This window comes from Prunus persica, chromosome G2, assembly GCF_000346465.2.
Source record: "Prunus persica cultivar Lovell chromosome G2, Prunus_persica_NCBIv2, whole genome shotgun sequence".
NCBI lineage: Eukaryota > Viridiplantae > Streptophyta > Magnoliopsida > Rosales > Rosaceae > Prunus > Prunus persica.
Genome location: NC_034010.1, coordinates 15780212 through 15790993, shown reverse-complemented (window position 1 = coordinate 15790993; position 10782 = coordinate 15780212). Strand labels below are relative to the sequence as shown.

Genomic DNA, 10782 nt, shown 5'->3' with positions numbered 1-10782 from the left:
ATGCACGCCTAATGCGTAGCAAATTATATGGGTTAAAGTCCCATAATATGGGTTAAAGTCCCAGAAATTAATTGACATGTATGTATTAATCTGTGGCATGCCTGCAGCATGACAGATATATGGGTGCACGCATGTTGCGTAGCAAATGATATGGATTGAAGTCCCGAAAGAACAATCCTTTGACATGTCAATATTGATATTATGCACGCTTAATGCGTAGCAAATTATATGGGTTAAAGTCCCAGAAATTAATTGACATGTATGTATTAATCTGTGGCATGCCTGCAGCATGACAGATATATGAGTTCTAAATGTTCCAACTCTCTAAATAGAGATTATCCACGCCCTACTGTAAAATAACGCTCCATTGGAGGTTGTAGTCCACATTCTCACATAATAAAAGCCCCATGAAGTGGCTTGGGTACCCAAAAGCAAAGGAATGCTTATAATTGATGCATGCGCATGCACATGAGAATTGTGAGATTATGAATTGATGAATGACAATTTTGGGTTTTGGAGTAGCTACTCAAATCATCAATGGGCTGTGCTGATTGGAACCACGTTCAATTATTAAATGTCGACAATATCATTGGCCAAAATGGAACGAGGTAATTCCATTATAAATGAGAATGAACGTGAAAGAACAAACCCACAATACGAACCCCAAAATCTGTTAATATTGAAATTTATACTTGGGTGTTCGGAATAAAAGGGAATATACCTACTTTGTATGACACACTGTTTCTGGCAGAAACAAGGAATGTTGGGTTTTCTCCATATTTACAGATCCAATTGTGCCCCCTCTTATTACACAATTACGGAGACCAACATATTATCTTTAAGGGTCATTAAATGCACAGAGCATATCGCCAGAAGCGATTCCCTAAAGATGTATAAATAGCTGGGTTAAAGCTATATAATGTGTCATAAAGTTTAATCCCCTTTTAAACAAAATCCGTTGAGAGGATTGACATTGCATAAAGCAAGTCCCTAAAGGATATGTGCTTGAAGCACAAAATTTGTACTCAATATTAATATGCATAAATTACTTCAGTGAGTACATTGATTATAATGTGATTGCAACACATTATAGCTTCTGCAGAATTCGCGAAATATTTGTCTCGATCGAGCATTATGACAACGAGATTCTTGCTTATACTAAGAAAGTATTGAAGCATTTTTATGAGTCTTATCCGTTGGTCCTTAAATGTTTTTCCGGAAGTATACTAGACCAGATAGAGCTCAGCTCCACACTGTACTCTTTTTCCTTCATCCAGGTTTTTATCCCATTGGGTTTTTCCTGGTAAGGTTTTAACGAGGCAGTGTCGCTCAAGGGTTTAGGGTATACTATGAAAATTTTTATGGTCGCTTACTGGACAAAAGCTAGTCATAAATTTTTCAGGGGGAGATATTCACAAAAGGGAGCGTGGTTTTAATAAAGACCTTCATACACTGTACTCTTTTTCCTTCATCCAGGTTTTTATCCCACTGGGTTTTTCCTGGTAAGGTTTTAACGAGGCAGTGTCGCTCAAGATTGACTCACAGAAGCAGTGTCAACTACGATATTCAGAAAGGTGAACAACAGTATGACTTAAAGATATTTTGCCAAGCATCAGGGGGAGCGTGCTATCAATAAAGATCTTTAAACACTGTACTCTTTTTCCTTCGTCCAGGTTTTTATCCCACTGGGTTTTTCCTGGCAAGGTTTTAACGAGGCAGTGTCGCACGCGCGTCAATATACATAGAATTTTATGTTACACATGATTATGTACTTTTTTTTCCTTTGACCAGTTTTTGTCCCACTGGGTTTTTACTGGCAAGGTTTTTAACGAGACATATTCCATATTATTTGTGGTCTCCAAGGGGGAGTGTTGTAAATATAATAGTGGAGCCCACCTCCATTAGATGATGCTTTACCTATAAATACCCCCCCTTCTCTTTGTAACAATGACACACATCTTCAGATATACTGAAGAATGAAAACATTAGTTTCCATGATTCCCTCTTCAATTCTCTCCATTTTCTCTCTTGATTTATAACACCACATTTCATATGCATGCCACCTCTGGTATTTGGAAAAGTTTGTCTCCCGATTTGTGGTCTTGGTGAAGCTCCCACATATATCTAAAATGCCGGGAGTGTAAATTATCTCCCCTTCAAAAAAACATAAGATTTTGTCGTGAGCATCAAACAATATGAAAATTTCTCTACGTTTGATTAGGGTTGAATATGATAAATAGGGTGGACTTACTAAAATTATATTTATTTCACAATTCAATATATCTTATTTGGTCATTTTATATTAGGTAAATTAGTAATTCAATAAATACTTTGGTAATAGGGTGTACTCAGTTAATTTTAAGGTTCATTTAACAGCACTCAAGTTTTTTTGTTTTTTGGGGGAGAGAGGGGTCTTGGGAGGAATGGGGGAGTGGTAGGGGAGGGTGGGGAAAGGGGGCTAGTAAGAACACATACAAATTAAAACTAATCTATCCACTTATAACGTAAAGTATTATATGAAAGATCAAAATGGATTGGTATATTATTTTAGTAATCAACCTCTCCACTCACCGTCCTTTTTAATGTACTCAATTGACCAATAAAAACATAACCTATGGTATTTTGATTTGTATTGACACCTTGGTTGTGGTTTCTCAGGGTTAGCTTGGCCAGAAAAATGGCAGCTTGTATGGTGGCGTGGGTAGTGGTGGGGAGGGGGAGTTGGTTTTCAATCTGAATTTTGTGATTTTAATTCTTTTGATTTTAAATTGAACCTTAATTTTTTTAATTAATTTTAAAAGTTTACTCACATGCCATGCCATGTGTCATATCTTAAATGGTTAGATTATTTGAATAGTTTAGATATTATAAAATGAGGGTAAATGCACAAAAACTAATGTAGAGGTTCGGGATTTGAATCCATTTCCAAGGAAGATTTAAGACCAGCAAATAACATTAACTAAATTTAAAGCTCGTCCAGAACATACTTACATATCCATTTCCGAGGCAAATGTTTTTGCGGTCGTGTCTGATATCGATTCAACTGATCTAGCTTATTAATTATTTGCCAAAGGCCTAGGTTTAATTAGTCAATGCTTTTCTAACAAACTGCATTTGGTTCTCTTCTATATCAACCTCGTGGTGAAACAAGGAACGGTTCAAATGAAAGGATTCCCCTGGCTTGTATGAAAAATCACCATAAGCTGGATTCTGCTGGCACCTTCTGAATTGAGCTTGATGAGTTCGATACCTATGGTTGCATAGAAAGTATTTGCCCCTCCACATCTCATACTTTGATGCTGAAACTGAGACTGGCACATCAACATTCTGGTTCCAAGGAAGTGTTATTATATCTTCACTTTTTGATCCAGCATCCTCACCCTTATTTTCTTCTTCATGCACAAGTTGGATCCCGAACTCCTTTGCCCACAAACCGGACTTGACTGAAACGCGTATTTCGTCCCCGCTTTCCAGTTCATTGTCCCTGAAAACCCAGTGGCTTAGCCATAACATGTCTTGGTTTTCTCTGGGAAGGCCCATTGCCACAGGGAAGTACGTCCACATAAGACCCTTGGTCTCATTGCTCACTTTAACAAAGTGTTCACTGAACATATGTGGACCATCCTCGTGATCGGGGCGTCGTGCGTATAAAATGCATGCGTTTAAGCCTCGGATCTTGAGATTAGGATGTGAAGGTACAACAATCGACAACACGGAGTTACACAAGCTCTTGTAGCTGAACCAATCTGGAATCTTGTTCCCATGGAGGAAGATGCTAAATATGCCGCATTCGTTCAATCCCTGTTCCATGCAGAGCATATGTGCATATGTAAATATATACGCATTCGTTCAATTACAAGCTAGCAGTTGTGTTTTCAATATTGGAGAAGATTGTTCAATCATTAAAATCGTGTATTAGATTGAATTTTAATCCTTTTACATTACTAACCTAGAACATAAAACATATTCTCTAAGGATGACAATCTAATTAGTTTCCAAATTATTCAAACAGCTAGCCCTTGGGCAATAGAAATGATAACCATAACAACTATAAATGAGAGAGAGAGAGAGAGAGAGAGAGAGAGAGAGAGAGAGAGAGAGAGAGAACCTGAAGGCGACACTTCTTAGTTGTATTTGTCAAGTAGTTGATCATTTCGACCTCAGAGGTTTCGTTGGATTCCAAATTGAACAATCCCAAATTTTTAATCATTTCTATGTCAACATTTCTCAATGGTTTCATTTCAAACAAGCTTTCTACTTCAACTAATTCATTGCAATCCCAAAGATTTTTACTCATTGATGTGAAAATGTTTGGTAAATTTGTTACTTTTTTCAATGATGTACAATGACCTGCTTCCAGTGAGTTTAAACTGGCTGGGAGCTCTGGAAGCGCTTGGAGCTTTGCGCAACCTTCTACCAACAGAGTCTGGAGCATAATAAGACCCTTCATGTTTCCTGGTAGGTTCAGAATTGGGGTTGCAGATAGATCCAAATGCTTCAATGACGATAGGGCACCAAGTTCACTAGGAATCTCTGCTACATTGCAGTGAGCAAGACTTAGCCTTTCGATTGAATGTGGTAAACTTGCCAATGAGAAAGATACAAGATTTTTTCTTGGCAATATCCACGACTCGATTGATTGCCATAACTTAGTTGATAACAGATTGAATTTCTTCATAGCACCAACTGTGGAGTCTACCTGATTTGTTGCATTTGTGTTGGAATGAAGCTCAAGTTTTGAGCAACCCGAAAGAATGAGGTCCTGAAGCGATCCCAACCTTCTAATACTCGTTGGAAGCTTCATCAGATTTTTGCAGTCTCTTAGGTTCAAGTGAACAAGGTTCTCTAAGTCTCCAATGGACTCATTAACCTCAACCAAGTTTATGCAATCTTTAAGAATTAATCTCTCAAGCTTAGGGAGCCCTGACATGTCAGGGGTTGTCGTTAGGCTATGTGAATGGCTGAGGTTGAGTGTTTTCAGCCTTGGAAGAAACTGTTTCAAAGAGAAGTAAGCAAATGAATATACCAAGCTTCTAAAATATGTAATGATCCATAAATTTGTGTGTGTGTGTGTGAGAGAGAGAGAGAGAGAGAGAGAGAGAGAGAGAGAGAGAGAGATTAATACAATACCCTGTGTCCCTTCCAAACATGTTGCAGGCTGCTATTCCTCAAGTCAAGAACAACTAGATTTTCCAAACAAAAATTGGCTGGTAGTGATTTCAAAGGAAATCCTCGCCAAGACAACCATGCCAAGTTTTTTGGAAAATCTTCAAAACCTCCACTGGTTTTTACATTATAGAGCTGGAGAAGCTCAAGATTGTTCATCCTTTTAAATGCCTCTGTTTTGAAGTCCACCTCATTTGATGCAGGAGCTGAATTTGTTGAGGAAAAGTTACTTGCAATGGATTTCCAAGAGAAGAAATCAAGTCGACGACGTCTTGAAAAACTTCCATCATAATCTTCAACATGAGATCGTTTTTTGTTACTTCTACTAAACAATGTCTTGCAAGACTCATCTTGCATCAACTTAGGAAGGTTGAGCATGAGGCCCTTAATCATTTCTGTACCCTGTTAAAAAAATCAGAACATTCAATAAGTAACAAGACACACAACACATAAAAATAAAGGAAATAAAATAAATGTTGTTCTTACAGTCATTTTTCTCAGAATATTAAAGGCATCATTATGCCACACTCTACTACGTCTTCCCGGGTCTTGAGGTGATTCTTCGCGAACAATTCCCCTCCCCATGTCTCTAAGTAAGTGATGCATGTTCAACCTGTTGTCTTCATTGTTAATTTTTACTAGACATCTGTCAACTAGATTTTGAATTCCAATCCTTGTGTAAAAATTAAGGTTGTCCAGTATTGCAATTGTAAAATCCTTCTCCTTTCCAATGAAGAAATAGGCTATATGGAGGAATATATTTTGGTCATGATCATCTTGCAGAGAATCATAGCTTATTCTAAGAATTTTTTGAATCTTGACATTAGGAATTTCACATAACTTCTGTAATGCGCTACGCCATACGTCTACTTCTTTCCCAGATAAAGAAGATCCCAGAACTTGAAGAGCTAATGGAATTCCTCCACAATGTTCTACTGCAGGTCTCGAAAGTTCCATGTAGCCTTCGATAGGCTGGGGTTGTCCAAAGGCATGCCAACTGAAAAGCTCAAGTGATTCATACTCATTCAATTCTTCAACCTCAAACATTGTGCAACCTTCATGAGCTTTTAACAAATGTTCATGTCTGGTTGTTATGATAATTTTACTTCCTGGATAAAACCATTCTCTCATTCCAAGAATTGCATTAAATTGATCCATGTCGTTCACATCATCAAGAACAATAAGAAGTCTTTTGTTACATACAGCATGTTTGATCTTGATTATTCCTTCATCTATGTTGTCTATTTTCTTTGCTTTCCCCTTTTGGATATCCGAAAGAAGTTTCCTTTGCAAGCGAACAAAACCATAGGGCTGTTCTGCAGCTTCTCTAATATCTGCAAGAAAGCTGCTGCCTTGAAATCTTCCAAAGTTGCGGTTATAAGCAGCTTTGGCAATGGTGGTCTTTCCAATTCCTCCCATCCCATAGATCACAGCTACACCAACAGCATTTGATCCATCTTCTAACCACATGTTTATGCCTTGCACGCGATCATCTATTCCAACGGCATAGGGAGCAACATTCAATACCTTCGGATCCAGCTTATTTCCAATCTCTTTAACAATGTCTTGGATAAATTGCGACTCATAGCTATGAATTTTCGATCATATCAAAATAAGATCATGTTTATTAATTTTTCCTCATAGATCGAGTGCATTAATTTGATAAGATATCATTAGCTGAAATGAACATACGAGTATAGGATATTTTTTTTAAATAAAAATATTCGTCATAAAAGTGCTTCACTACCCCAATTAATCTAGCCATTACTTTAAAATATGTCAAAATTAATGAAAAAGCTAATACCTTCAAATTAAAGTCCATGTAGAGTAGTGAGAAACTTTTGGGAATAAATTTTACCTATCTTTTAAAGCCATCCCTGCCAGATCTGCTGCATCTTTAAGCGCTCTTCTCCATTCTTCCACCTTGTTCATCTCCTCCTTGAAGCGCTCTTCATGTCTAGAAAATGCTTCTGCAAAGCTCCCTCTCTGGTTCCTGACATGGGATGGATCCACATGATAGAAAACTGGCATAACAATATGGCCATCATCATGTTTTCTACGTTCCATTATCTTCACCAGTTCGTCCAAGCACCACCTTGAGGAAGCATAGTTTTGGGAGAAGACGATTATCGATACTTTCGACTCATTTATTGCTTTGTTCAACTCTGCTGCGATATCTGCTCCTCTCTCGATTTCATCATCGTCTCTAAACGTGTGGATTCCTGCCAGCTCCAAAGCCCTATAAAGGTGATCGGTGAAGCCCTTGCGTGTATCTTCGCCTCTGAAACTCAAGAATGAGTGATAGCTACACCGGTAAGAGGAGGAAGAAGAAGCATCATGCAGCATGGGGTTTAATGCAGCAGCCATTGATGCAGCAATGAAGGAATGAAGATGATCAGCTTACAAAATGGTGAGAGAAGCAAGCTACTACGTGAAAATGGAGATGCCCCAAAAGAGTAAAGATAAGAAGAAAGTGGGAATGAATGGACGGTGACCAAAGTGGTCATAAAGTGAGGAATTCACGTGAAAATGTTGGAAATCCACAAAATGCCCTCTGTTCAGAAGAAGGTCAGGAGAAAACTATGTAACATAATGAGGGTGCAAGAGTAAAATGAAACTTTCCACTCTTGCATTATTTTCTCCAACATAATGATGGCGCTTCCTGTTCTCCTTGTAGGCTCTCAGCAGCAGTACAAGGTTTTTTATTTTTCATTAATCTTTTTTCACCGTTTGATTTGACTTTTTATACAGTTAGTTTTGATTGGATTTTCAGCTGTAATGCTACTGTTTTGCTGTTATTTTTTCTAAAAATATTTTGTTTTTGTTGGTTGCCATCTCAGTCTCCTACCTGCTCTATTGAGTGACGTCTACTTTTATATTTTTACTGCTTTTGTTTTGTTTTGTGTTTTTGTCTTCACTGCTAAGTACACAATTTGGAATTTGAAATCGGTGATTCAATACCAAATAAATTACCAGATTTTAAATACAATCCTGTTGTAAAATAGGCAGAATATGAAAATATACTACTGAATATTAGAGTAGAATTGCATTTGCTTTTGTGGTTTTACATTGATAGAATTTGCTTTTGAATGCTCACAAGTCCCTTGATTGGTTGCCTCATTGGAGCGAGCCCAGCGCAGGACCCAAACCGGGTGAAAGGGCCCCTAGGCGAGCCCGAAGTCGCTCCAGCGCGAGGAAGACAGCCCAGGCAGCAGCTGGGTCCCACGAGCCCTGGCAGGCCCAAGGGCAACTTCAGCTTGGGCTTGAGGCCGAGTTGGATGACGTAATGCTGACGTCAGCGCACGCAGAATTTAAATTTTTTTACCGTTGGCGCGTGAATTACACGCGCAAACGGTAAAAAAAATTTAAACTCCGCGCGCTGACGTCAGCCCTGACAGCAACCAACGGTAAAAAGCCACGTGTCGCGACAGGGACGCTCCGATAGATTTTTTTCCAGAAATCCGACGGTCCTCGTTTTTTTTGCTAAAAAAATTGCAAAAAAATTCTGAAAAATTCTGAAATTTTTAAAAAAAAAAAACCAAAAAATAATGTATTTTTTCCCTATAAATACCTAACCATTTTATTTACTTTCCACACAAAATCTTCATACAATTCTTCTCCATCCCCAATATTTTTTACTCTCCACTCACATTATTCACTTTCCTCACCAATTCTCCACACAAACTATTCTCCTTCCAATATTTCTTACTCTTCACTCACATTTTTCACTTCCCACACCAATTCTCCATACAAACTCGTCTCCTTCCAATATTTTTTATCCTCCACTCACATTTTTCTACTACTTTCCATTTGTATTAAAAAAACAAAAAACAAATGGCATCTTCTGTCGAAACCGGGGGTTCGTGGCCAACTCAGGAAGATATTGCGTTGTGCCACTCTTGGGTGAACATTAGTCATGACCCTATCACGGGCAATGATGTGGAGCAAAATTCATGGAGAATTTTGTCAAAGATCGGGTTCCATTCGGACCGAAATAGCGTTGTCTAGTAGATGGAAACTTCTGAATAAAGAGTTAGGCAAATTGAGAAATGCCTTGACAAAAGCAAGGGAGAACATTCGAAGCGGTCAAAATCTATCCGATGAGCTAAAATATTTATAATACCATTTTCATCAATTTAATGTAACTTTTTTTTTTTGGCATATTCTATTTCTTTTTCTTGCATAATTTTTTTTTTCTTTTTGCATGTCCAATTTGTCTATATTTTCTTGCATAATTAATTTTATTGTTGCATTTCAAATTAGTATAATGTTCTTGCATAATAATTTTTTTTTCTTGCACTTTCAATTATTTATTTTTAATAGATCATACAAGCACAAATGTGGTTCGGTGCCATGCCCAATGTTGGGAAGTTGTGAAGGATTGTTCGAGATTCAAAATTATTCCCACCGGTCCTTCAGTTGTGTTGAATGAGACGTCACTCCACGATTCACCATCAACCGATTCGCCATTGGACTCCCCAATGAAAACGGAGTCACCACTCCCACGTCCGCCGAGACCGATTGGGAGAAAGGCGGCAAAGGCCAAGAAAGGGGGCACTTCGAACAATGAATGTATACAATTATTGGAGCAAATAGCTAAGAACACCTCACTAAGAATTGAGAGAGACTTGAAAAGAGATGAAGTGAACAAGGCACGAGAGGAAACATTTGCAATTCAACAGCAGCATGCACAAGAAAAAGACATGGATGATAAAGAGATGAAAATCATGGCCATGGATACGAGCCATATGTCTCCTGAAACAAAGGCATATTGGAAGCATAGACGAAGGGATGTGATGAGAAGAAGACTTTTCCATGACGACGGACCTAGCAATACGGATTGGTTAAATGATGAAAACCATTAGGTTGTATTGAAACACCTTTGCCATATGTTGTATTGTTGTATTGTTGTATTATCCTTTAATTTGTTGTATTGTTTCCTTTTCATTAAATAAACAAAGCATTAAATAATATGACTATTTATTAAAAACATTTGAGCATCAAAACAAAGATTAATTAAAATCAAACCTTAATTTATTGTAAATAACACACAAAACAAACCATACACAAAAGCATAATAATAATAAAAAACAAAGCATTAATTCCAATAAAACAACACACACAAAATAAAGCATAATAAAAAACAAAGCATAATTCCAAATAAAGCACTAATCTTGACTTCATCCATTGTGATTGCCTTTCATCTCCCACAAGTGCTCGATCAAGTCAACTTGACGTCTCTCGTGAACATATGAAGATTGCATTTCTTCATAACGATCAATCATGGTGTTGTTGAATCGACCATCCCGAACTAACGGTTCGGGCTCCATTCGTAGTCCATTTGGTCCCATCGGCCTTTCATATATTCTTGTCAATGCCGTGTTCATGAGATCGGGTTCAAACACCTCTAGAGCATCGTAGTCATACTCATCCTCCACAATCATGTTGTGGAGGATGATGCAAGTCATCATAATACTCCTCAGCACCTCTTCGTCTAGCATCCGAGCAGCACCCCTGATAATTGCCCAACGAGCTTGCAAGATATCGAAACACCTTTCCACGTCTTTCCTGTAACCTTTTTGAAAGGAAGCAAAGCTTCTTTCCTTCTCGGATTGG

At 38.0% G+C, this 10782-nt stretch overlaps 1 protein-coding gene across 2 annotated transcripts; it reads right to left on the bottom strand.

The window, feature by feature from the left end:
- Window positions 2923–7749, bottom strand: LOC18785748 (TMV resistance protein N). Of its 2 annotated transcripts, none has more exons than XM_020558024.1 (5): window positions 7025–7749; window positions 5653–6754; window positions 5131–5568; window positions 4109–4993; window positions 2923–3801 (listed from the first exon to the last, which is right to left on the bottom strand). In XM_020558024.1, the coding sequence occupies exons 1-5, from the start codon at window positions 7531–7533 to the stop codon at window positions 3082–3084; spliced, it is 3654 nt and encodes a 1217-aa protein (XP_020413613.1). In that variant the 5' UTR covers window positions 7534–7749; the 3' UTR covers window positions 2923–3081. The 2 variants fall into 2 exon arrangements, with proteins under 2 accessions (XP_020413613.1, XP_020413614.1); XM_020558025.1 differs by having other exon boundaries at window positions 5653–6659; window positions 7025–7139.

Excerpts from the sequence above, each read along its gene's own strand:
- LOC18785748 (XM_020558024.1), bottom strand. The coding sequence starts at position 7,533 with ATGGCTGCTGCATTAAACCCCATGCTGCATGATGCTTCTTCTTCCTCC. Across the intron at positions 6,755-7,024 it reads GGGATGGCTTTAAAAGATAG|CTATGAGTCGCAATTTATCC; the intron begins GTAAAATTTATT and ends GAAAATTCATAG. Across the intron at positions 5,569-5,652 it reads ATATTCTGAGAAAAATGACT|GGTACAGAAATGATTAAGGG; the intron begins GTAAGAACAACA and ends TTTTTTTAACAG.